We start from the raw sequence: 25,485 nt of genomic DNA, 5'->3' as shown, positions 1-25,485 counted from the left end.
GCAGTTTCCTATACCTCCACAGCATATCAATACTGAAGCATCTCCAACCATGTTGAAAAAGAACGACATTCAAAAAGATGCTCATGGCCATCACCAAAATCAAGATAGTGACGCCTTAGCATCGTCGCCCCGGACGAACGTGTCACTTACAACACCTGCTGCTCGTATGGTGGAGATCCGTGTTCAGCAGCCCACGTCTATCGCAAGCCCTAGGCCATCTACATCTGTTAGAGGTTGTTCTCGTGAAGACTCGCCTTCTGGGAAAGACAGGAGAGCTGAAGGGGAAGACGATGGGGATAACAACCCGCGTCGCTCTGTCCATCTTTATAGCATGCGCATCTCGCACCATTTACGCTCAGGCTCTCTTCTTTCCTGGGATCAACTTGCCGATACGCCAGACCTCCCAGCCCCGCCTTCCATGTATCGTGAACGTACTATCTCAGACCAAAGCCAAGTCTCTTTACGAAACCGACAACTTGCTCGCCATCACCGACAGACATCTAGCTCTGGCTTTGCAAGTACAAAGATCCCGAGCAAGTGGGGCAATGTCTTGCCGCAAGATGTCGATGCGCGTCCTGATGTTGCGTCATCCATATACTCGAGTCGACCACAGAGCCCACCTGACAGCTTTGGTGGTTCGATGGTAACTCTTTCGCATACTGGCACTGAGAACCAAGTCTTCAGTATCTCATCGTCTGATCTACGCCGGCCTCGACGCTCTGCTTCCTTTCCAACAGATCACGAGGAAACGCCGAAGCCAGCTAAACGGCATGGACTGTCTGGGCTTACAACGGTGGTCGGCCATTCGATTGAATCCTCCCTACTTGCCGTACCCGTCCCTTTAGCACGCAAGAACAGTGTTGCTGATACTAAAACCTCTAAATTTCGGGAAGAGTTCAGTCCATCTCCGCCGAAGAAGAAGACATCACAATCGGTATCCATCATAAAATTCTTGAATTCAAAGCGCCTTAGCGGGCGGAGCCAGAGTGAGGCAAACCTCCATTCCGAAGCTTCAGTGGCCGCTATGGATGGTCCATCTGATATGCTAGCAATCCCTGCCGATCGTGAACGTGGTCATTCTCGGTCATTGACAAGCTTTCAGACTGAACAAGATGCGATAGGAAGGAACAAAGGTGCTAGTCATGTGTGGGATTGCGCTTTGCAAGCTCATCAAGAAGAGAAAGCATCACTCTTCCTTCCACAGAACAAAGACCTTGCCGTTCACGCGAGTCCTTTCCGCGAACGCAGTGGGAGCGTTTCTGTTAGAAGAGCTAGCATCGAAGGTCTAGATCCAGCCAGTCGAGCTGACGACGGCTCCAGCACGCGGGTATCGACGCTTTGCCCAACTCTTCAAACACCTAGTGAAGAGCCATCTGAGGGACTTTACAACTTAGTCTCTCGGCGCAGCGCTTTGGTAGGGCGCGATGACGTTAATGTTGGACAAGAGGTGGCCACCGCGTTTGAGCGACAGGGCGACAGGACCGACATTGTGGGGGCTTGGGGCCGATACCCATCGCACACGCGCCATGACCGCACCGCTTCCGCAGGCAAGGCCGACAACGTTCAACCTCGCGACTTTGCACTTGAGGCAGCAATCAAGTTTGCCTCGGCAACAGATGACGAAGATTTGATTGATCCAACAGAACGAAGACCGTCCACTCCGCTGCTACCAGGTGAGAAGAGGAAGCAGAAAAAGGTTGGCAGTGGTCGTATAGCAAAGAGCAACTCCATGACCTTCGGCAAAACTCTCATGAAGAACTATGCCAAGATGTTCAGAAGCCAGAGTACAGAATTCCAGAGGCATGGTCGAGGACATCGCAGCTCCATCGCGTCAGGTGGCATCCTAGAGCACCCTGAGCTCGAGCTGCTGCCCCATGTGTGGACGGGCGAGGTTCACAAAGGTCATGCAGACGTGCAGACTCTGAAACATGAGGAACAGCCGCTGAATGATGATTTTTCAATGAGAGTCATCAAATCCAAGGGCAAATTGCGGGCAGATGACTCCATGGCGACCCTCCGTCCGCGTCGCAACTCTTCAGCTCCTAATCTCAACGAAATGTCATTCCGCGATGGCGCTACTGGAGTGGGGCATGCAAGCGATCGTGCACACGTCTGGTCGACCTATTATGAGAACTGTGTCGATGCTTACCCACGTTTGAGTATGGATACCGACCGATTGCTTGAGGACTTTAGTCACTCAAAACGATTCTCATTCGACAGCAGGCGCGCATCCATACACTCACGAGCTATGCCCATTCGCATACCGAAACACGAACGTAAGGAAAGTCAGGAGAGCAATGCAAGTCGCGCAAAGAGCTTCGTCGACCGAGATCATAATGACAGCGCTTCCGAGGAACGCAGCTTGGTCAGTGTTAGGCGGAGCACAATGGATCTGATATTCAAATTCAAAGAGCAGGAAGCTACCGAACATGAGAGGATTCTATCGTTCAGCAGGATGGATAGTGGGAGGGCGGGGGAGGGCGTCGCGGCTCCATGAGTTGCTCGTGTCTTGCCGCATGTGGTAATGTGTAATCATTCTGGTAAAAGTCTCTCGATGCTATCAACACATCATCATTTTCAGCATGCTCATAGTACGTAGAATTTACTCTTTATAGTTGGTTCGCTGTCCTTTCTTGTTATCGCTGATCTCGCTTGTTGTACCAAGGTACGAGATATAAGACGTATCGTTGGCTGTAGGTGGGCCTGTTGAGGGTCCACGGATGAGATCGCGGTCACGTGTATATCAGTCATCGTTCTGTCGATGGTCGGCCAGTAAGGGTATGTGCCACCCAGGAGCTACTGACGTTTGGCGACGGCAGTGCCGTAAAGCCCACGTAGTCCTCTGGTTATGGTATTATCTTCGCATCTAGGATAGGGAAGTTTATGTGGTTGTCCAACCAGCGTCGTTGGAAAAGTTTCACGCATGGGAACGCTGTTGCCGGGAACCATGTTTGCGACTTCAACCTCAGAAATTTCTATGTTCGCGCTCAGGCGCGAATCACCGCAGAAAGTATATAATCAAGTCTACCGCTCCCTCTTATTTTTTCCACTTTAAGCAACATAGTGTATACACTCATCCAAGCTCAACTCATCAAGATCTCAGATTTCCCTCCGAACTATCACCAACAAACTTCAGTCACCCGGGTAAACATTATAACTAATATTTCCTATTCAAACGCCCAGCAAATATGTCATCCAACGCTACTATCACCGCTGGCAGCCATTACCAGCCGTTGGCCACAACGCCTACGGTTCCAACCATGGACGACTACTTTGACAGGAATCTCCAGCCTTTGCTTCTTGCTCTAGATGCAAAAGAAGACGGAGAAGAAACGGAAGATGGTGAAGAGTTGGACTATAGAGATCCAACTCCTCCGCCTCGTCATATATCGAAGGACAAGTCTTCCGCTCTCAAAATCCATTTCCCAAAACGGATCTGGAACGAAGTTGTTGCCGAGGGTGAGCTCGATCGAGCGAAAGAAGTAGCAGCGAAGCCTAAGAAGAGTTCAAAGCGGTTGCGCTCTGAAAGTAATCTTGCCGTCGTCGAAGCTGAACCGAGCGAACAAGAGGCGCAAGACAGCAGGCCCAGGCGCCGACGTCGAGTCGAGACTGAGCAGGAAGCTGGAGAAAGTAGCCACCGTGTGGAGGCGACGTTGAATTCGGGTCTTGGTGCTGCATCGAAACGAAGCAGTCGTACCCCTCCTGCTGCTGGTCCAAGCAGTAGACAGCCACCAGCAGAGAACCCGTATGCTCGAGAGTATTCCAATCGTACTCGTCCGGCAACTCTCGTTACTGGCTTTGTTCCCACTCCCGCTCCCGCTCCCGCCTCCGGAACCAAACGTAAAGGCAAAGCTAAGGCTAAACCAGGACCTGAACGAAAACCCGCGCCTAAACCTGCGCCCGAGCCCGACAATGCACCCGTACCTTGGCCAACATCACAGTGGCCATACTATGTAGGCCCCCGCACAATGTGGCGCCGCCTCTTCCCTCATCTCAACTGCGAGTTTAGCGAGTACAAAGGCGTACCGGATGCATGGCGCGAATTAATGCTCTGGGACAAGGACCAAGGCTGCTGGAGAGCAAGAAGGCTAGATGGTTCCGAACCATATGTCAAACAAGTGCTGGGAGGAATCGGGTTCCTGGGAGCTTGGTCTGAGAGGAGGTGGGGGTCTGAAAGCGAGATGCAGAGGGAGTGGAATCGGAATAGAAGGCTGGCGGAGGAAGAGGCTGGTTTTAAGGATTGTCTCAGAACTAGAGGGTAATGGCGTCTGCGGAAAGTCATGAGAAGGGAGTGGCTATTGCGTGAGCCGATATGAATGAAGGATTACCTGCATGAGAGAAATTGGAAGTGTGTGTGTGCTTACAGGGCGAGTAGGGCTGTGTAGAACTATGATGGAAGGATTGTTGTGCTTATCTCTATCAACGGATCATACAAAGTCTTCTTGTCAGCTTCTAGTTCTGTACGTCCGCCGTTAATTTGCGCGGCGATAATAGCCGTTGCGGATTTGTTTGCGCTATTCGATTTCTTCCTATATACATTCCATGACTTCACTACATCTATGTTTCATTATCGTCTTCTTTGACTGACGGCTGCTTATCTTGAGTGGTCGACGTAGGTGGTGTCGACTGTTCTGACTTCTGCTCCGCTGTGGCCGCCGAAGACAACGGCATCGAGGAAGCAGAGGCTGTAGTTGATGGTCTAGCGTGATGGTCGTCATCATCCTCATCACGATCTATTGGTTCCTCCCATGATACGAAGTCTTGTTCCTGGCTTGAAACGTTCGCACCTTCTGGCTTACGAGCATGATAGAAGAAACTATAGAATCAGCAGAGCCAATCATTCGCGATGACAACAACTTACACATCAGCGTAGTAGTGTCGGTCTTTTCTCTTAGCCTCCGCTCTGCACTCCGATAGAAAGACTTCTACTTCCTCTCTCGACCACTTCAGTACGCGCGTGAACAGGCCCAGCGAACTACTCGGAAGCCAATCCATCAGATCTTCATAGACGAAGCGACCGAGAGCCTTGAATCTCGCGCCCTTTGCCCACTTACCAACGGGCCATTTGTAAGACTTGAGATTGATATTCTTGAAGCCTGCATTCCGTAGCTGTGGCGTGAAGTGTCTGGGTCCTGTACCGTCGAGACCGATGACTTTAGCAGCCTGGAGAAAGAGCTCTGACCAGCGGATCAGCGGGGAATTTTCCGCAGTGACGCCAGAGTCCAAGCATCGTATGGGGAAGGCAAGGTCTTGGCACTCGAGGTATCCTCCTGGCTTGAGGTTGACGTAGGCTTGTTCGAAGAAGCGGTCCCAATTCTTGATGGCTGCTACCATGGCTCGGGCATGGATGAAGTCGAACGGATCACGGAAGATCCAGTCTGCCTCGCAGTCATCGATGAGGAATTCACAGTTAGGGGGTACTTGAGCGGGCTGGATGGGACTCAGATCAGTGCCGAGAACACGCGCGGATGGATGCTCATCAGCGAATTCAATGGACCAGATACCAGTCCCGCACCCTATGTCAAGGACGTTCTGCACGTCTTTTGGTATAGGCGCTCGGTAGAGTTTCCCATCTAGTGTCAGTCTGAAGGCGTGGTGTTGTAGGTCCAGTCGATCTGCTTCCACCTGGCGCTGGTGTCAGCAACTGCATTGGAACATAAGTCGGTAAGTTGCACACCTCATCATTAGGTACCGGGTACTGGCCCTCGGCGTAGGCGTGGTACCGCCTGCCATTCTCATAGCGAAAGTTGAACACTGACGAGGTTGCGGACATGGTGTAGGAAGATCGATTGTCACCGTAAGCAGAATCACCAAATTCAGAGTCGCGTTCGTCGCTTTGATCGCTTTGCTCCTCGGTGTCCTCACTCTAAATGCCAGCTGTCAGTCGGGCAGGCTAACACAGCCAAGCGATGGGACAGGGAACGCACGTCGATTTGGAGCGACGGACCGGAGCTGCTAGCCTCTTCAGCGGTGGAGTAATCAAGGGCGCTCCCGTTAGTGCGTGGAGAACTGTTCGATGCTGACATGTTCTCTTTTTTTCTTCCTCTCGACAGAGAGAGGTACGAGGCAAAACGTAACGATCAAACCGGCGGCCTTAGGCTACCCCCCAGCGCGCTTTAGATGGATTGCGCAGTATCCAGCTCAGTGGTAACCCAAGCGTAGACGACCAGTGCTGCGTTGTTAGGTTCGCATTTTTCAGAAGTCGGACCAATCATGTGAGGAGAGGTGGTCAACGGGCGGAGTTTCCCACGCATTTCCATATGCCGCGTCTTATTCATGGACTATCTGGCAGGAACGGCACGTGGAGATGGCTTGCATTAACTCGCTCCGTCGAAATTGGCCCAATTCGTCGTAAGCGGTCTATGAATGTCGAATCATCGGACATGAGCGTTGGGTTTGATGCAGGGCGGGCTGCCGGGCGTAATCGCCGCGTCTCTCTCCGGCTAGGATTAGCCGAAGTCGTCAGTGGCTGCTGCAGGATGTTGGCGAGCCGAAACTGACATGTGATAATCCTGTTGTGTAAAGGTATGCAGAGATACAAGAGCCTCGATGAAGGAGTTTTGAGAGTTGTAGTGAAAAGAGAGTAGATTGTCGCCGCGACGGCGCCAAGCATGCGCGCCTCTGTCCCCACCCACCCGCAAGGGGTGCCGATCAACTGCGAACATGTCGAGTCCATGCAGGAGCATTGAGCGTTTGCTAGCACATCGAGACATCATCTCTTGAGGAACGGGACCGCCAAAGAGCTCGGTCGTGCCTCCCTGACACTCATTGCCTGCACTCTGCGCGTCATCGCAGGCTCTGGGTCTAACGCGACTCTGCCGGACGCGTCTACTCCCGCCATCACGCGGCTGTCTGCGCCATCTGCCGCTGCCGCCCAACATCACTTCATTTGGTGGCCAATTCTGATTCGTCATTCGCTACCAAATCAGATCATCAGTCGCCTGTTGCAAGTCTAGGGTTGCGCCTGCCTCTGCGTCTCCACGAATCGCTATGTCGCAACACTATCAAGACAGCTCGCGTCTGCGGAAAGCTCCACGGGTGAACAAGTGGCAAGAAGAGCGACAGAAGGAAGATGATCTGATAGCCCCAGTTGGCGTTTCTGGATCCACTCACCATCTCGAACGGTGGGCTTTAGTGACGGCGGATATGCCACAACAGCCAACCAAGAAAGCCAAATCGCGAGAAATTGAGGAAGAAACCCAGGAGCGCATTCGAAGAAGATATTATTTTCCGAGACGTCTTTGGCCGACGACTTCGCAAGATGACCCTGAACCTGTGGATGAGCGCACCGTGGTCCATTCCACAAGCGACGATGCGCAACCAAAAGCTTCGAGCCCCACGACTACCAAGAAGCGCCACCGCTCACCGTCTCCGGCTCGAGACAGCTTACGCACACATCTCAGTACTGTAAGCTACGTCCAGACTATTAAGCGACGTCGTTCAAAGTCGCCATCGCCGAGGAGGTCTGCTTACTCTGCCTTCAGCACCCAAACGTATGGCGCAAGAGCGCTCAGTACAGCAGGGTCTGACGAAGAGTACGACTACTACCAGTCAAGTGAATGGAGCTTCCCAAGCAGCGATGAAGAAGACGAAGAGATGACATGAGGGCTCATTGGCTCTCAGGCAGGCAAGACTGCGGCCAGTAGGAGGACGTCCGGCTTCCCGTCGCTAGGTCCCAGAAGGAGGCATTAACTCGAACAACTTGAACTCAAAAGAGGTCACTGCCAATAGTACGTTGCGCGCACGCTCACTATACTGGGCTTTACATCAGCGCTAACCATCGGTGGTACCAGACATAGACCTGTTCGCACATGTACATTAGAAACATCAAGATTGATCCAATTCTCATGCCATGCATGCTGTATTGCAGTACTATAGGGCCCGCTTGACGTGAGTACTACCACCTTCGCTAACAAATTAACAAATAGACATTAGCTTGCTCGACGCTCCCCGAGATCCTGATCAGCCCTGGAAGCTGCGAGCAACGGTCGACATCGATCCTGGTACGGTCGCGTTCGCGATCGATTTGCTCGTTACGCCTACGGGTCCCATACCCGGCAAGGGTTGGAAAGCAGCAGCGTCAGGCCAGTTACCGAGTGCAGCTGGATCTCCACCCAGACGAACCCACTTCGCATGCGACGGTGTTGGCCCATCCAGAACAAACATTCTATACCATCCTACAGGGGCGACGTATGGTCCCTTGGGCGCCTTGACTGTACATGCTCTCCCTGAGCAAGACACGCTCGGGAACAGGATACGCGCACCCATCGAGCTTCCATGAGTACTAGACTCAGATCCGAGCAGCGACACTTTGATCGGACCACCGGAAGACGAAGTCACCGTGAAAGAGTAGTCTTCCTCCCAGATCCAGTCGTTTTGAGGTAGCTCAAAGGTAGGCTGCGCTGCACCAGAAAGCAGATAGGGTGGGAGGAAGACCTCAATGCGGTGCTCCTGGGGGTGCTTGCCCTCATCTTGAGGATCGGAGCCTGATACAAGGATCCTCCCATCGTCCATGACTACGGCTTCGGAGTGATACATGCGCGCAATCGTCGTGTTAGCCATGATGCTCATACGCTGATGTCGTGGCTTTCGGGAATCGTACAAAACAGCGTTGAGATTCGACTGGTCTGCAAGACCGAAACCTGCTTCGCCAACTTCAGCGCCATTCAGGATCAGATAAGTTCCATCTGGTAGCGTTGCCATGCACGAGATGACACGTCGAGAAGGCATGCGCTCAAGAGTCCATTCGGGGTTGGCGACATCAGGTTCAATACTGACGCAGTTGTCGAGACCCCACTTGGGTTGTCTTGCCGCGCCACCACAGATGAGCACCTCCAGCGGAGCGTCGTAAGGGTAGTACTGAGGCATTAGGACTTGAGTACCCTCGTACGGGTAGGTTCGCCCTCCGGTAGGATCGTTGACGGCAGCTGGTGCCTTTGGCAAGATCTTGACTGTGTCTAGGCTAACTTCGTCGAGGATACGAGCCTCGTTGTAGTACTGGATGAAGATACCACCCGACGGCAGTACGACTAGGAAGGGATAAAGGTTGTACGGGTCGGTATCCCTTAGGTACTGCGCTTCGTACACAGGCCCAACGGTAGGCAAAATCTCCATGTTCGGCACCGGTGGGCCATTGGAGCCATCTTGCCCGCCGACGATCAACATCGATCCGTTTGCCATGACCATTCCTGTAGGATACCAACGGCCTCTCTGAAGCTTGACGCTATTGACATCCTCCTGCCAGTCATTCGTGCCGTTGACACCGGCAGAACCGTCCGGCCAGTAGATGCGGACACCAAACAACGAATCCGTCGACCATCCACCAATATTAATTTGCCGACCAGCACGATCCGGCATAGTCAGACCTGCAGCGCAGAAGATATCCGTCTTGATGCCGCTCAGCTCACGGAAAGCATGGAAAATGTCGCCACCAATCGAAGGATCAAACTCATACGCACCGGTGGTGTTGGGCTCACCTGTTCCATGCTTCTCGAGGAGCGAAACCTTGCCGTTGACACCAGGCTGCGAAATTAGAGGGATGATAGGACCGCCAACCAAGAACTCGTAGCGTCCAGCCGCAATGCCTTTGGGGTACTCCCATACGTATAGAGGATCGCCTTCCCATTTGTACCAGCTGAGTCGGTTGCCTTGGCCGCACAGGGCTTCGGGGTTGCCCGGACAAGCAGTGTTGCATTCAGACTCTGCGACTGTCTTTGAGCCACTTTTCTCAATCCCATCAAGGTCTCCGCAATAACATTCTTCACCATACTCCATTCCAGCTGCCTGGTAACCGAAGGCTTGGCATTGGCTTAGACACCATTGTGGTGAGTTGCCTGTCTGGTTCACTAGCTTCCATGGAAAAACTTGGTTGTTGGTGTCGGTAATACATCCTTGGTATTGCCAATCGCTCACATTCTGGATAGGAGCCGGAGCGTTGATGACCTTCAACGGATCTTGGCTTGAGTAGATGCTCATTCGGTTGGGGCCTCCGCAAGTCTCATCTTGGTTGCCAGCACATTTTGTGTTGCACTCTGATTCGGAAGAAGCAGGCTTGCCGCCCATTCTCACCTGCGGGAGTCAGTGGTTGGTACATCGATAGACCTGACTTTACTTACGGTATTATCACAGAAGCATTGGTAACTGTACTCCATAGCGGCGATCTCGTAGCCAGCTTTCGCGCATGCATTGGAGCATGAGGCAATGGTCATACTTTGGTCATCGGGTTGTTGATAGTTGACGATGCGGAAGCCGGGTCCATCAACATAGCAGCCCTTGTACTCGAACCCTTCCGGGAGTCCCGTTGCAACAGGGACTGCACTGGATGTCTTGGTCGCAGATGCTGTCTGCGAAGCAGTAGGTGAAGCAGTTGCCGAAACGGTTGATTCGCCACCTGTGTAGAATCGGAAAAATGTCAAGCGATCAGGGCCGCCACACATCTCAGTCTGATCTCCATTGCATGCCATGTTGCATCCTACTTCGCCGTCAGGTGCAGGGCCGCCATTGTTTCTGATCTGGTTGTCACAGAAACATTCACCAGCATACTCAGTACCAGCCAGAACATAGCCACCTGCTCGACATGCGTCTCTGCACTTCGCATTGGTCATAGCACCGGCCACTCCCATCCCTACGGACAGCGTTCGACGGCCGACGCTGTCTGTGTAACATCCTTCGGCGTTCCATCCTACCTTTGGTTCAGGAGTTGTGGTATTGCTGGGTAGGTCGGGTGTCGCGGTACTTTGTCCGCTAGCGTACCATACCAGGGACAGTACTAGGAGCAGTAGGCTAAATGGCTGCCGCAAGGCGTGATGTTGCGCCATCTGTGGCGCAATGGGAAAGTCAAACGAACGACGAAAGTATATGCAATTGACGAAGTTCCGAGTGCAAGAAGGCGCACCGGCTGTTTAACAGCACCCAGGATGTCGTATAGCATCCCAGGCAGACGATGTATATAAGCGTCTTGTATCTCTACACCTCGACCACCGCTCAGCCCATGCTCTGCCGCGCCTGATCAGACCGATGCCCCATCACGGCCGTACAGTATGCCAACTTCGGTAAGTACATTGGTGACAATCGGGCTGCATGACTGCGGCGTTGCCTGCACGTATCAGCACGCGAGCTGCATCTTTTCGATAGTATACTTTTCTCATATTGCGGCTGACAAGGCAAGAAAAAACAGGGACAACATACGGACCGCTATCTTGTTAGTACTCGCTTAGGCAGGTGTCCCGTTGCTTGGTATTACCGGATAAGTAAAGGGTCTTATCACAGCCAATCAGCGTCCTGACTACAAACGCCAGCTTTAATCTATTTTCCGCGCATACATGTTAGCTCCCTGAAAACTCTCCTATTGATTTCGCTGCAGTCTAGCGCTATGGGCCGGCGCTCTCGTGGGCGATGTCATCTGGCGATCTCAGGGTCTAGCAGCACGTTCGCTCGTTACACACTGCCGACATTGGACAAACGTGTAGCTGGTGCGATGGCGCGCCTAACGTGCGGGACGATTCGGACTCTTCTCCGTAGTCCTACAACGAGATCCTGGGTTCACGATGTTGCCATACGAACTGGGAATGATCTAGCGCTAAGAATAGCTACGTACATCACACCAGGTTGGCTATGCCGCTCTTATGCCGCAGCCCTGCGATACCGTATCAGTTTTGAGTCGTCTCCTAGCTGCATCAGCTGCGCAAAATCGCTTTGTTACATCGTTCAGGTGGTTGTACGTATCGTCACCCCCAGCGCGGTCAGTAGCAGGCGTCTTAGCGATTCTTGTGACGGCGATGGGTTGCCCGATAGAGGTAACCCGTTGTGGAGGTAGTCCGAAGCCTTCACCACCAACTCGACACCGCGGTTTGAGCAGCTTATCATCCGATGTGAACTGCGTGATAACACACTACCACACATAACAGCCCCAGGTCAGCCCCCAAATTTGAAGGGTGGAGTGAAAATAACGTGGCGCACACACAACCGCCAGTGGCTGATCGACCCGTGTGGGGAACATCTGCGAACAAGATACGCTGCCGCCAGGCACTAGCCAGGTTGCTTACACGTAAAAGTCTTCTGAAGTCTAGCCCAGCATAAGTGGAGATTTCTCGCGAAGAGAAATTTGACTACCCTCGCCATGCAGCCACCATGTACCTAAAGTCAAGTTGTCAGCCTCGCAGTGGCATGTGACAACGAGCTGAGTCATTCGCACAGCGCCCACGATATACTGTGGAGTAGGATAAGTCTCAATATTGTAGAACTAGGCTGGTAGAGGGAGTTGCTATGCATGTCAGACACCCACTTGAATGTATTGGTATCCCGTATTCAGGAACGTTCGGTATGAGGACGATTGACCGGCAGTTGGATACAGGGGAAGCGATGCATACGATATTATGCACTCGGTAGTTTCTCGATGTTTCAAGCCTGGAATCGTTTAAAGAGCGGATTTGTGGAGTATGAGTGGACTAGCAGGAAGGTGCAGCGATACTGGAGGTAGCCGAAAGGAGATGATCTCTCGTGATGGACATTGCCTTGCAGGCTGTCGAGGAAGTAAACCCGTGATGGCTTATCTCTCGACAAGAATCTGGGCGCATCCGATTGTAGTTCCTGCACATAAAATTTACAAGATGGTGTATTGAGTGGTGGGAGATATGGGTCCCAATGCATTAGGTTTGCCAATGGTAATTGGCGAGGAGAGTAAATCGATACATGAGAAGAGACACCTCTACTCTACCGCCCAGAGCTGAGACTCAGCTGCTGTATGGTAAGACTGAACGTCGGTCGTAGTGACTGCTTCCAAGATGCTTCATATGCTGGGCATGGACAAGCTAATCCTCATGTGGTTTAGTTCCCGCGGGGTAGACGGAGTTAACCCCGAGCCATACACTCGAAGTAGAACACACACAAAGCTGAAGCCCCAGAGCCAGAACACAAGGCCCCCTGATCACGCCCTGTCAGAGTTTGGTACATTGCCGGAACAGTCTCCATGGCCTCACTGCCGTCAGTACGCGCATGCATCTTCGATGTAGACGGCACTCTCATCAATTCCGAGGACATCTATACGGACATCTACAACAATATCCTCCGCGAGTATGAAAGACCAGACTATCCTTGGAAGATCAAAGCTACACAGCAAAGTAGAGGCACAAGGGTTCGTATCGCTCAGCCTCAAGCCATCTTCCATTTCGCTCATTGTTCTAAAAGGGTACAAAGCGCCTGCTAGACTGGGCTCAAGTACCCCTCACACCCGCACAATGGTCAGCAAAGGAGAAAGAGAGTACACAGCTTTTCAAGAACAGCAAGCTGCTCTCAGGTGTCGAGACACTTCTTACTGCCCTCAAAACAAGAACGTCGCCTCCCGTGCTCCTCTCACTAGCTAGCTCTGCTGGCCACCAAAAGTTTGCACTGAAGACGTCGCACATCCCAGTCATTAATGAAGCATTCGATGACCCAGCCTTCCACGTCTTTGGTGACGACCCCGAAATGTCCGATAGTAAGAAAAAACCAGAACCCGATATCTTCCTCCTTGCTCTAAAGAGACTAAACGATGCTGAGACAGCCCGCGGAGAGCGGAGTTTGGAGCCCAGTGAGTGTTTAGTGTTTGAAGATTCAATTGCTGGGGTTGAGGCAGCGAGAAAGGCAGGTATGCGGGTCGTTTGGGTGCCTCACCCTGGGCTGGCGGAAGTTTGTAAAGGGAGGGAGATGGATGTGCTTATGGGTAGGACGGAGGAGGATGGCAATGTGCCGAGGTATGGGGAGCCCGTGGAGGGGGTTGCTAAGAATCCTGTGGTGACTGAAGACGGACGAATGGTATCGGAGGATGAAATGGCGGAGCTGAGGTCTAGTCTCCAAAACTTTCCGTATGCTGCGTATGGCATTAGAGTTGCGCAATAAGCGAAAGACGGCGACTCATAAGCGTATGATGATCATATGTAGTGAGCGACGGTAACATCTACATGTTGGAAAGTGCCAAATACTTTCCCGATGTCTCCCGAGGCAAAAAAAAGCTCTACTCGTATTCAATAGATTAATTTCATGAACACATTGATTTACTAAGCGGTCTCAGCATGTGACTCGGCCAAATTTGGCCTGTGTCTGATGATACTCTCCCCACTCGTGCTATCGATGAGACGAAAAAAAATGATGTTTGCTTTTCATTTGACCTACGCAGGGATCGAACCTGCAATCTCTTGATATCGACGAATCGTAGTCAAGCGCCTTGCCATTGGGCCAGCAGGCCAGTTGTTGTTGTTGTTGGTGTTGATGATAGCAACCTCAATTTGACCTTTATGTATGCAGCATTCTATACTTGAAGTATTTGCTGCTTGGAGTGTCATAATGAAGAAATCCGTGACTCAGTCGTGATCTTCTCCTAGCTGGTTAGCATACCGTGGTGCCGTGGAAGTTTTCATTCGCCCCACTCTGTGGTAGCTGTCGATTGGTCATATCTACCTGATCAAGCAGGGCAGGCCAATAGAAACAATGCCACTGATGGCTCCCATGAGAACGCGATAGCGACTTACAAGGGCCACCATGATAGCTCAAGTTGACCGTCGCGGCTTTTGGCCATATGGTGTCGGATCAAGCGTGGCGGGATGGCAAAACTCCAAGAAAAGGCGGGACGTGCTCAATCAGCACTAAAAGCCGGTAGCGTCATCGCGCGACACGCGACGCGCACACCGAACCTTCGTTGCGCCCTCAATTATCGCAATCGCTTTCATCAATCACACGACAGCAGCATCAAATAGGCATCTTTCATATGCTGGTTCCAGTCAGCTATCTACTTGCTCAAGTAACCCGAATATTGGGGCGTGCATAGAGCGGCGAGACTCCATCTAGAGCAGCCACTCTTCCTCTTCTTCATTTCCCTGCGCCTCGGCCTCCACAAAACCGTCATTCTAATGCATCGTTGGATGGCCTGTTTGCGAGCTCTCACTGATAGTAGAGTCTCCTTTGAGTTTGTCCATTGCAGCTTTAAGCTCGTCTGGGCAGAAGAGGTGGCACAGCATATGCATATCGTCAAACACGATTTGGCGCTGCTGTGAACCTGGGATATAGATAGTATTACCGATGTTGAACGTTAACGAGTACAGCAAAGTTCTGGCGTCCCAGTCTTCCACAGGCTCAGATACTGGGAAGTTTTGCTTGTAGTTCCGTATATATGCTTCACTGCTCAGACGGTGGCGCGGTGCTCTCCAATTGCCAATGTCATACTCATTGTGTCCATAGAAGGAGCAAACGTCGAACACGAAAGCCACGCCTGTCTTCGCTTCGATTGCTGTGTTTCCGTCCCAACAGTCACCGTGGAGAAGGCATGGTTTTAGGATTCGGCCTTCCGCTTGGAGAGGCAACAGGAGACGTGGTACCACTTTCTGGAGTGTGAGATCGCAAACCACATCGAAATCTGGCCATTGGAGAATTAGCTTAGCAAGCTCCATGACATGGCCGAGGTGCTGACCATACAGAGTGCACCACGAACCTTCCCAGGTATCGACAGCCTGAGCGATACGCGCATGGCACGTGGAGAAGTGAAAGCCGAATTTGCCGGTTGGCGAGACGGATCGTTGATGCATGTCTGCCAGACCCGCAGCTAAGTTGACTGGGTCTGCAGGCTTCGAACATCAGCTTTCGGTCACTCCAAGGGAACTAATTACACATACCTGTTCTCCCACATCTCGAAAAGCCGCAAGCAGAAAGTACGTCTCTGCTAAACCTTCGTCGATCTGGCCCCAACCATATGGCTGTGGAACAAATGACGGGGAGACTGCATAGACGGATTTGAGCGATTCGTATTCACCTTCGCACATGTGCCTTCCCATGCTTCCTAGAGATACAACCTTCGTCGCACCAGTATTCGTTACTCAATAGCTCCTCAGCGAGGGGTCAGACCTTGAGGAAGTAGTTGTCGGTCTGTCCGGTGGGAAGCTGGACAACAATCTTGGCCGCTCTACCCCAGAGCGATTTGCCATAGTTGTAGGCGTCTATTGCTTGAGTCTTGGGAATGGGGAATGCTGGATCGAGGTCAGTCTCAAATCAAGAACCGCTTTGGCTGATATACCTGCGATGACTCGCTCATTGACTTTGTAGGATCCGCTGACCTGTGGCGGAAGAAGAGGCTCAGTTGGCGTCCCCTCCAGGTCTGCTTGCGCCTTGCCTATGGCGGTTCCCGAAGCAGTATGGACCTGTTGTGTGTTCATCGGAATCATGTCGGCGCAGACCTGACTAACGATAGTGCGGGGTGGTGAACCTTGGTGCTCGATCAGACATACAAGAGGAGAGATGCATATGCGGCGCAGCAGCAGAAGGAGACAAACGCTGGCGGTACCCCGCACCTGAGATCGAGTGCAATTCCCGGCCCTTGTGAATTCGCGTCGAAGTCTAATGAGCCTCTTACTCGTATAGAAGTACCTATATTCGCCGCACCACCTGGAGCGTGACATCAACCTTACTATTATCCTTTCCCTTCACCAAGCGTATTACGCGTTCGCCCTATGACCATGACCTCTCTTTTTTCATACATCATATGCTTTCGTGGACTTGACCTAGGTAAACAGACCACAGCTTCACTTATTGCACACTTTGAACCAAGTCTCTGGCTGTCCCAGGTGGTCTCCCTGGCCGCCTCCCTCAACCGTTTGAAGCAATTTCTCACTCGATCCGCAGCGCTTGTAATCTTTTGCTTCCGGATCGCTTCAATGGCCGACTTGCCCAAATCGTCGATTTTGGTCTGTAGCACCTTCAGCTCTTCCATCAACTTGTCTTCGTTGGTCTTCAGAAACTCGGGTTCCATGCCGTTGACCAGACCCTCGGCGATCTGCGAGACCAGCTCACCACCCACCGCTTCGACCAAGCTCCACACCAAACCTTCCATCGTTGGAGGGCACGAAGAGCGAAGTGGGGGGAACTATGGGCAGTATGACTGTGCCAGTCGTGTGGACAGCGCTGCGACCAGAAATAAAAGTGATCTCAACGAAAGGAATAGCTTCGCAGGTGGCTCACTGAGTGATCCAAAAAAGTTTTATGTGAGTTGAAGGTGCGCCGGTCGTTCCCTAGGTACAGAAAAGAGTTTCTTATATTCGCCCGAACCATGTTCATTCAGCCACGACAGACGGACAGAGCTGAAGGTAGAGCCCAGAGTCGAGCGAGGCTGGCCTAGACGGTCGGCTAGCGTGACGAGGCTGCACAACTTTGGATGTATGATGCACCCAACGTAGCAGAGATGTGTGCGCATGATTTTATCTCAGACTGCCATACGTTCTGTGTAGACTTTGCAAGGTTGCAGAAACGTAGGTTTACCTCAATTCTTTTAGTTCGTATTCGCACACAACATTGGCAGGCCGAGAGAAGCGCCACAATAGGTTATGGACAGCCGCAGCACTTACATTCATTCTTGTCTGTTAAACAATATGCCTGTCTATAATACTAGATGCAGAATACTCTGGGATTATTGAATGTCTTGCTATACTAGACCTAAGACAAATCGCTATCAACTACAAAAGCTTCTGGTAACTTTGTCTACTCCAGGTCAAGTTAGACTTGGCTAAACTAGACCAGGTGTAAATCTGTATAAGCCGTGACGTGAGGCCGAGAGAAGTGATCCACTTTTAGATTCCGAGATCGGAAGTCTCCTTTCCGATGGCGATCCACCTCAAGAAATACATCATCTCAGCATTCAACGTGTCATGTCCTTTCATCTCAAACCACAATGTCGCAACCGTTATTATTAGAGGGCTTCTCCAAAGATGCCCCCGCTGCACCATCCATAAAGCTCCGATACGCAGACGTACGCGCATACCCTTCCCCATGATGACGCGACTTGGCTGAGAACAATCGTGGGGGTGCTCAGGTTGCTGTAACAGGAACTGCCAAAGAGTTCTCTGGTGTATATCGGGGCAAACAATACCACGAAGCCGACTTCGACGCAGTGCTAGATCGCGCATTGGCCGCAGGGGTAGAGATAGTCATGCTTACAGGCATGTACGCTTCCGATGCGCAACTCAATCTCGCAATGGCCCGGCGTCGACCAGAGCAAGTCAAGGTTACTATGGGCGTGCATCCGTACCATGCCGTTGAAGCAGATGAAGGTGGCGAGGAATACTATCAGGACCTGTCCCACAGTATCACAACGACCCTCAACGACAAAGAAGACTCGCATTTGCTGGCCGCTTTCGGGGAGCTCGGCTTAGACTACGACAAATTGGGCGAAGCACCCAAAGACGTTCAGATACGCGTGTTCAAGCGACAGCTCGATATGATCGTGAACGCAGGGTGGGAGCTGCCTCTGTTTCTCCACTGTCGCGCCGCGTTCGATGATTTCATTTCCATACTTGAACCATATATGGACCGATTGCCTTTGCGATCTGGCTTAGTTCACTCGTTCGTCGGAACTACAGAGCAGATGCAGAAACTGGTCGCGATGGGCTTACAGGTTAGCGTCAACAACTTTGCCTTCCGAGACCGCGACAGCTTGGAAATGATCAGATATTTACCACTACCCAACTTGCAGATCGAGACAGACGCACCGTGGGGCGATATTCAAGCGTCTAGCGAAGTGGCTAAAGCGTATCTGAAGAATGCGTCCAAGTGGCCTTGGGGAAACAAGAAGAAGGACAAGTTTACTAGGGGTGACATGGTGAAAGAGAGGAATGAGAGTTGCAATATGGAGAAGGTGGCTTTGGTTGTGGCTGGCATCAAGGGCATTGGTGTAGAGGAAGTCGCAGCGTGCGCGTGGAGTAATAGCATGACTATGTTCTTTGCGCGTGGCTGACGTGAGTGGATTTGCCAATTACGAACGCCGCGTGCAGACGGTTACGCTCGCCTTGCGGCTGATTCTTCTAGTCGTAAATGATGGCAGCATGATGAGACATTGGATTTACAAATTCGCGAGATTATTCATATTCCGTCTACTTTGTCCCATTAGCACCGACCCCATTCGTCTTCGTACCATTGGACATCGTTCCGTTCGTACCCGTCTTCTTTGCCCTCGGTACCTCCACAAGCACCTTGTACGTCCTTCCAGCGCTGACGTTCTTGATGACATTCCCCTCCACTTCCTGCCCGTCAACCACAACCTTCGCATCTTTCACATCTCCTCGCTTGATCTGGACATCAAACACCGCGCCTCTGAACTCTCTCCTCACCTTCATGCCGTCCCATGCACTCGGCATCTTTGGCGCGATCTTCAGACCCTCCCTTACGCCCCTCAAGCCGCACAACCCTTCGATGAAACATCTGTACGCCCAACTCACAGTTCCAGTGTTGAACAGTTGACTTGAACGTCCCGCTGTACGGTCCAAATGCTCAATTCCATGACCACCACGATAGTAGTTGGGAATGAAGATTGGGAGCTGACCACGACGAATCAGATCTTCCTTATCAGGACCAGGAATCATAGCGCGGAGAGTGTTGTACGCGCGATCGACTTCATCGATACCGTAGAGCGCCCACGCGTAGAAAGCAGCCGCGTGGTTGTACACTGACCCGTTCTCACCCTGACCAGGGTACTTTTGCGTGACGCGGCCGACATCTTCGCGCATTGCTGTAAACGGCGGACCGAACATGACTACTCCGTAGGGTGTTGTGAGTTGCTCGTCAACCTGGGGAAGCATTTTTGCTATCTGCTCCGAAGAAGCCGCGCCCCCAAGAATAGACCAGGCCTGCGGGTTCAGCCAAATGCGACCCTCCTTGTCGTCTTTGATGCCGAACGTAACGTTGTCATCTGTGATACCACGGGCGTACCAGTCGCCGTCCCAGAGGTGCTCATTCGCCGATTCGTTGACCTGTTCGGCGCCGGTGCGGTATTTCTTTGCGATATCCGGTTTGTTGGCGTCTTCGCAGATCTGCGCCCACAAGTTGACGGCGTAGGCTGTTGCAACTGTGAGCCAGCCTGATACGCCGACACCTTTGGGACCGACCATGTTCATGGGATCGCACCAGTCACCCTGCGCAATGTACGAGAGGCCGCGATCATCTCGTGCATTTGACGAGAGAAGCCAGTCCATTGAGCGGCTGAAGCGCTCGAAAACAGTGAATGTATCGCCATACATGCTGGTCACCTTCTCGTCTAGTAGTGCGTAGTCACCAGTTTCGGCAAGGTAGATTTCAAGGGCGATAGGCAGCCAGACACAGTGGTCAGTGTGAGGGATCTGGTTGATGTACTTGAGCACCGCACCCTTCGCTAGCAGGATACCATCTGGCATTGAACCATTCTTCTCTTGTTGACCTACTGCAGTCGTGATAGCCTTCCTGGCCACTTCTGGCTTGATGAAACTCATACCCATATTGTCTTGTAGGTAGTTTCGTGTCTGGGGATCGGTTGTAAGTCTGTTCACGTCGCCATGGTAGTACAATTGCCGTGGTAGCCAGTTGTTGACCATATTATCGAGATCTTTGTCAGGAGTCTCGAGACGCACGCAACCGCTGCCTCTCATAATGTAGTCCTCGTAATCCTTGGCTGCTTTCGCGAACGCCATTTTGTTGAGATATCTCTTGCGCATGTCCAAGATTTCCGCTTCGTCGTATGCGGGACCGAAGAGAAATCTATACTCTTTGCTCTCGTTCTCTTTCAGGTCGGCCCAGTATTGCACAACTGCAGTCGGAGTCTCGTAACGGGCATCGCTATTCGAAAGTTGCGAATTTTGTAATGCCGATGGTGCTTGTAATCCACCTTCCCCCTCGAAAGCCTCTTGCTTTGCTTCCCATGAGACTGGTGTGGTTTCGCAGAGAAAGTAGGTCTTGTCTTTGAGGTACTTTGTCTTTGGATAGTCTTCTGCTTTTTGGTATGGGGTCTTACAGCTTCCAACCACGCCACCAACATTGGCATTCCACTCCGCTTCTTGGTTCATCCATGACATGTAGCCTAGGGGAAAGTATGGGTAGACACTTAGATTCCGCTTACGATCGGATATGTTAGTGACTTTGATGTTCCAAAGCTCAGCCACATCGTCTGTTGGGAGCAGAAATGTCATCTCAACGCGAATGCCGAGCTTCTCCACAGTCCATTTGATGTCGCTCTTGCCTATATCAAAGGTAAAACGATCCAGTTTTGCCCTTACCGGTTCGTACGGCGCTGAGAAGATGTCGCCATTCTCTTCATCCTTGATGTATACGAATCGGCCGGGATGATGAGCATAGTAGTTTTGCTCCGGCTGCATAAAGGTCTTGGCTTCGAGATTGGGTGCATAGGCGTATTTGGCAGGCTCGGGTTGCATGTACTGCGCAGTTGCAAAGCCACGACATGTGACCTGAATCATCATACGTTGATTCCACAGGAACGCACCAGCTTTGGGCATCTCGGTTGGGCTTGTGAGCTCATATCGCTCGCCATCTTGGGTTGGTTGTATCATGGTTGAAGTATAGACAAGGATTGTACCTGTGAACTCCGCGGGAAACTTTTATACCGCGATGGGATGGTTGGTTATACAGAGACGCAAGGGCCGACATGGCTTAAAGGGCGAAGCTTACTATGTTTAGTGACACTGCAGAAGTCAATTCAACGCAAGACCGATGCAGGAGCAAAACGCGTGACTGGCACAAAGTCTTAGCGTTTCTGCCGATTTAGTCTACAACGCGAGTATCAAACTCGATGTTCGTTGACGAGACGGCTAGCAAGGCAAACGAAGGTAGTAGATACTCCTATGAGAAGATGCAGCAGGAACGCAAGCTTAAGATGACCTTGAAAACGAAAGTCCGACCAGCGTGCAAATCTTGAAAAGGATGACGAGGGATTTTCGCAAGACAGTCATCTGTTTCTTAATGGTTCATATAAGGTACAAAGCACAATAAGCCGCACCGCGTGGGGCTAAGCGAATGGCGGTGTGGGGTTCAGCCTGAAATGGTACTATGTAAGCGCGGAGACGGTTGTCCGGACCGCAACGCCTTTAGCCAGCCGTGAGGCAATAGTCATGCCCCAACATGTTCAAAACACAACGATCGATGCATCGTCAATATGAGCACAGGATTCGGATTGCGTAATCCGATGATCCGACTTATGTGGAACAGTGGCGAGGGTAACGGAAAGTAATTGTTGGCGCATGCGACAGTGTGCGGGAAGTAGTGTGTCAGCTGCTCGTGATGTTGAGTAGTCACGGGAGACAAGCAGGACTGTACCGTTCCGGTGCCGATATCCGCAGACACTACAGCCATAGATATTAAGTAAGACCAAGACCCGCTACCGGCCACCCCCATCTTGGGTATGCAAGGTGCTGCAGCCGTGTAGTAAGTGTTGGATATCGCGAAGTCTTGAAATGCTCTATGTTGTTACTGGCTTGTGGAAAAATATTGGTAATGCTCGCTAAACTGGGGACGAAAAAGCAAAGGCCGGTAAGGTGGGGTAGTGTACCTCGACCTAGAGTGAAACTGTTATCGCGGCTGACAGAATGACATTTCCCCCAGATCAGCGAAGGCCGAAAACTGGCTGCCTCTCTACTTCTACTGGACGACTTTACTCAGCAGTCCACGATATCGCACTCCTCCCAGTCCAACTTTTTCTTTCGGATTCCTCCTATGATAGTACTTTTTTCGAATTTTTGGTGATTTTGACATACTTTCCCGTCTCGGGGAATGATTTCTTTTCTACCACCGCTGATGGTGGTTCCTTCTCCCACCACGACGGAAAAGCTGGAACACTTGTCCGAAAGAAGCGCACCTTCTCATCGCCGCAGACAATGGCGTAAACATCATGCTCTTGCTGGTCTTTGATGATTCCGTAAAGGCCGCCTTGTACATAGCAGGCCATAGTACCAGCAGGCCGACGGAACAGTTCCTTCGCGTTATCATGCGTGTTGTAGACAAGGACTGAACCGTCGCTCGTCTCGAGTCCCAAAAGCCGACCTTCGTCCATCCACCGAACATCTTGGATCCCCCATATGCGCGTGAGTCCCTTGTCACTTTTGACTTTGAAATGCTGAAGAACCTTGCCGTTGGGGCCGTCGGAGGGATCCCAGATGTACGCATCTTCATCCACGCAAAGCGCGATCTTTGGTTCTGTTGGATGCCATTTGAGGTTACGGCACCAGTGGGAAAACTTTTCTTGCATAGCTGCCGTCTTCTGTCCATCAGATACAACGTGCACTTGGACTGCATGGCCGTTTTTGGAACTCCACACGATGAGCTTCGAGTCTGGTCTAGATGGCAGGTGTCTTGAGTCAGTATATGTTTCGTATGTCGTTTGTAAGGACGCTACTTACGAGAATGCGCCAGCCCAGCTCTGTCCACCAGAGTTCTCTGTGACCCACATTAAGGCTCCAGTGGAGGCAGAGTACATGCGCATTGTGCCATCCCAGGATACCGAAGCAACGTATTCCTTGTCCGGACTGATAGCCGACCACATAATGGCATCCGTATGTCCAGTGAGGCGGTGGGTCTCAATGCCTGCTTCCAAATCGTAGATGGCAACGACTGGAAGATCGTCTGGTTCACGCATACCTTGTTGGGTAGAATCATTCTTTGAATGATACAATAGCAGTTTACCATCAGCACTGAAGCTTACAGACCCAAAATTCCCAAGCGTCGCATTGTCAATGATGGTGTTATGACGCCTGCGATGATCTGCGGCTGCCTGATTGAGCGATTTCATAAAGTCAGAACGGAGTGTTGACGCATCGATAAACTCCCTAGTCCATTCGTGACTCGCGGCGAGATCTGGGGCGATTGCATCGATGGCTTTAGTAGCGAGTACGGTGGGATCAATGGGCTCTTCTTTGTCGAGTATTCGGCCATTTTGATCCAGATCCCAAAGAATAAGCTGGTTGGTACTACGAGCGCGGCGATGAGCCTCGTGCGGAATGGAGCTGACGAGGGTATAACCCGGTCTCGGAGTCCCTATACCCATGCCTTGGTCAACATCTGCAACGCTTTCTTCGTTGGTGTTAGAAGGCCGGAATGTCACAGATCCCGACCCTTCAAGGACCTCGCACAGCTCTCGGGATGCGAGGTCGTATATGAGAATGCGCCCTGCATCCGTACTGATAGCCAACAACTTCCTGTCGGAACTGAGATCAGTGTAGTAACTTCTGTATATATTCTCGGGGTCTTCTCTCAGATCAGCACTGAAGTCGAGGATGTCGTCGGTTTGTGACCAATCCTTTGGGTGGCCTGATGCATACTGAGCCGCGATGCCAGCACGTTCAAAGTCTTGTGCCGGTTCATCAGGAAAGACGAACTCTCTCATGAAGTCTTTGCGTGAATAACAAGGCATATTGAAGATGTGTAATTGAGTAGAGGCTGTCAATGTCATCCCAGGTGTTCTTGTCCAAGATGGCTGCCTAGCCTGGCGAAGCGGGGGTAGATCGGCGGATGACGTTCAGGTCAGCAAAGGCCAATCATGTTCAGCAACTAGCAAGCGCGAGATATACCAGGAATCACACATGGAGGTGGTGTAACATACAACAGCTACTTCTAGGCAAAAAGACAGAGACGTGTGAGATCGCAAAATGGGACACACTATTGGAAGATGGAGAGAAATAAAGAGATATGTGCGAGCTGAAACGAAACGTCGATCCCACCTATGCCGTGCGCCCGCCGATGCTCAACTGCTCGGGGAGCAGGAACAAAGAGGATGCAGCAGCAGGGCAAAGCCGCCAGATAGGCTCGTTACCTCAAAGCCACCGACAGGTCTTGCTGCAGAGCAGCTCGGACTCGCCAGGACGAAGAGGCATTACTCTTGGGCGTTGCCTTTGTTCAGCAGCCATCCATCAGAAGATGAAGGGACAGCCCTGGCTGCTGAACCCACAAACGCGATCTTAGACCGCGGATGTGTTACGCCCGTTAATGGGTTTGTTGAAGGATAGTGATTTGGCAGAACAGGCGATGAACCCCGCACGCGACGATGCGATGATACGTTCAGTAGGTGCGATAAGTAACTGCAATGAGTAGCCAACGGCCAATGTCTTGATGGTCTTTCTGGTTGAGACGCGTCGGACGCGATCGCGACAGCGTATCCACTCCGGAATCCAGGTGCGTGCATCAACGATCTTTACAAGAGAGTGACGCGACAAGATATGTAGCTTGCGTAGGATACGTTCCCGGTAGTGATGAAGAAGCGACCGGGTGACGGCAATATATACAGTGCGACGTCAGAGTCGAAGAGTAGGAAACGCCCCTTGGAAAAGCCCGCCTCGCGATTAGCGGGGCCGCTAAATCCTTTCCAGACTTAGCGCATCCGCACTTCACGCTCCGTGTCCAAAAATTTCGACCCAACCAAGCCCTCCCTACCAACAAAAAGCAAGTTACTACACGACGTGTAGCACATGTTGCAGATGACTCAGCCGAGGTTTGAACTCGGGACCTTCAGTGTCCAAGAAACAACTGTTGTTGTTAGACTGACGTGATAACCAACTACACCACCGAGCCCGCTTTGATGACTAACAGCCGAATTACGAACAATATATAGATGCTGTAACTATTCGGCGAGGCTGAACAATACAAAGAATCAAAGGTCACATATATCAAGTTGAATGTTCTGAAGATGAGCAGAGTCATGCCTGTTGCCCTTCCTTGATCGTT

At 51.6% G+C, this 25,485-nt stretch overlaps 11 protein-coding genes across 11 annotated transcripts; 5 read left to right on the top strand and 6 right to left on the bottom strand.

The window, feature by feature from the left end:
- Positions 1-49: 49 nt before the first annotated feature.
- AA0111_g9783 (hypothetical protein) lies at positions 50-2,497 on the top strand (the record flags this gene model as incomplete). Its single annotated transcript, XM_028656380.1, has 1 exon — positions 50-2,497. The coding sequence occupies one exon, from the start codon at positions 50-52 to the stop codon at positions 2,495-2,497; it is 2,448 nt and encodes an 815-aa protein (XP_028502637.1).
- Positions 2,498-3,188: 691 nt separating this feature from the next.
- Positions 3,189-4,262, top strand: AA0111_g9782 (hypothetical protein; the record flags this gene model as incomplete). The annotated part of the gene is made up of 1 exon (XM_028656379.1): positions 3,189-4,262. The coding sequence occupies one exon, from the start codon at positions 3,189-3,191 to the stop codon at positions 4,260-4,262; it is 1,074 nt and encodes a 357-aa protein (XP_028502636.1).
- A 295-nt stretch (positions 4,263-4,557) lies between these two features.
- Positions 4,558-6,026, bottom strand: AA0111_g9781 (hypothetical protein; the record flags this gene model as incomplete). Its single annotated transcript, XM_028656378.1, has 4 exons — positions 4,558-4,816; positions 4,862-5,625; positions 5,678-5,866; positions 5,928-6,026. The coding sequence occupies 4 exons, from the start codon at positions 6,024-6,026 to the stop codon at positions 4,558-4,560; spliced, it is 1,311 nt and encodes a 436-aa protein (XP_028502639.1).
- Positions 6,027-6,990: 964 nt separating this feature from the next.
- On the top strand, positions 6,991-7,605 carry AA0111_g9780 (hypothetical protein; the record flags this gene model as incomplete). The annotated part of the gene is made up of 1 exon (XM_028656377.1): positions 6,991-7,605. One exon carries the CDS (start codon positions 6,991-6,993, stop codon positions 7,603-7,605), a length of 615 nt encoding a protein of 204 aa, XP_028502638.1.
- Positions 7,606-7,962: 357 nt separating this feature from the next.
- AA0111_g9779 (WSC domain-containing protein) lies at positions 7,963-10,622 on the bottom strand (the record flags this gene model as incomplete). The annotated part of the gene is made up of 2 exons (XM_028656375.1): positions 7,963-10,068; positions 10,116-10,622. The coding sequence occupies 2 exons, from the start codon at positions 10,620-10,622 to the stop codon at positions 7,963-7,965; spliced, it is 2,613 nt and encodes an 870-aa protein (XP_028502686.1).
- Positions 10,623-12,967: 2,345 nt separating this feature from the next.
- Positions 12,968-13,875, top strand: AA0111_g9778 (hypothetical protein; the record flags this gene model as incomplete). Its single annotated transcript, XM_028656374.1, has 2 exons — positions 12,968-13,132; positions 13,186-13,875. The coding sequence occupies 2 exons, from the start codon at positions 12,968-12,970 to the stop codon at positions 13,873-13,875; spliced, it is 855 nt and encodes a 284-aa protein (XP_028502687.1).
- A 1,004-nt stretch (positions 13,876-14,879) lies between these two features.
- On the bottom strand, positions 14,880-15,554 carry AA0111_g9777 (hypothetical protein; the record flags this gene model as incomplete). Its single annotated transcript, XM_028656373.1, has 1 exon — positions 14,880-15,554. The coding sequence occupies one exon, from the start codon at positions 15,552-15,554 to the stop codon at positions 14,880-14,882; it is 675 nt and encodes a 224-aa protein (XP_028502658.1).
- Positions 15,555-15,864: 310 nt separating this feature from the next.
- Positions 15,865-16,852, bottom strand: AA0111_g9776 (hypothetical protein; the record flags this gene model as incomplete). The annotated part of the gene is made up of 3 exons (XM_028656372.1): positions 15,865-15,992; positions 16,040-16,313; positions 16,634-16,852. 3 exons carry the CDS (start codon positions 16,850-16,852, stop codon positions 15,865-15,867), a joined length of 621 nt encoding a protein of 206 aa, XP_028502688.1.
- An 834-nt stretch (positions 16,853-17,686) lies between these two features.
- AA0111_g9775 (hypothetical protein) lies at positions 17,687-18,748 on the top strand (the record flags this gene model as incomplete). The annotated part of the gene is made up of 2 exons (XM_028656371.1): positions 17,687-17,764; positions 17,828-18,748. 2 exons carry the CDS (start codon positions 17,687-17,689, stop codon positions 18,746-18,748), a joined length of 999 nt encoding a protein of 332 aa, XP_028502689.1.
- Positions 18,749-18,884: 136 nt separating this feature from the next.
- AA0111_g9774 (Cellobionic acid phosphorylase) lies at positions 18,885-21,326 on the bottom strand (the record flags this gene model as incomplete). The annotated part of the gene is made up of 1 exon (XM_028656370.1): positions 18,885-21,326. The coding sequence occupies one exon, from the start codon at positions 21,324-21,326 to the stop codon at positions 18,885-18,887; it is 2,442 nt and encodes an 813-aa protein (XP_028502690.1).
- Positions 21,327-22,483: 1,157 nt separating this feature from the next.
- AA0111_g9773 (hypothetical protein) lies at positions 22,484-24,178 on the bottom strand (the record flags this gene model as incomplete). Its single annotated transcript, XM_028656369.1, has 2 exons — positions 22,484-23,105; positions 23,169-24,178. The coding sequence occupies 2 exons, from the start codon at positions 24,176-24,178 to the stop codon at positions 22,484-22,486; spliced, it is 1,632 nt and encodes a 543-aa protein (XP_028502627.1).
- Positions 24,179-25,485: the final 1,307 nt, after the last annotated feature.

This window comes from Alternaria arborescens (genome assembly GCF_004154835.1).
Source record: "Alternaria arborescens strain FERA 675 chromosome Unknown contig_29, whole genome shotgun sequence".
Lineage (NCBI taxonomy): Eukaryota > Fungi > Ascomycota > Dothideomycetes > Pleosporales > Pleosporaceae > Alternaria > Alternaria arborescens.
The sequence above is the reverse complement of the archived record's forward strand: the minus strand, read 5'-3'. Positions and strand labels throughout refer to the sequence as shown.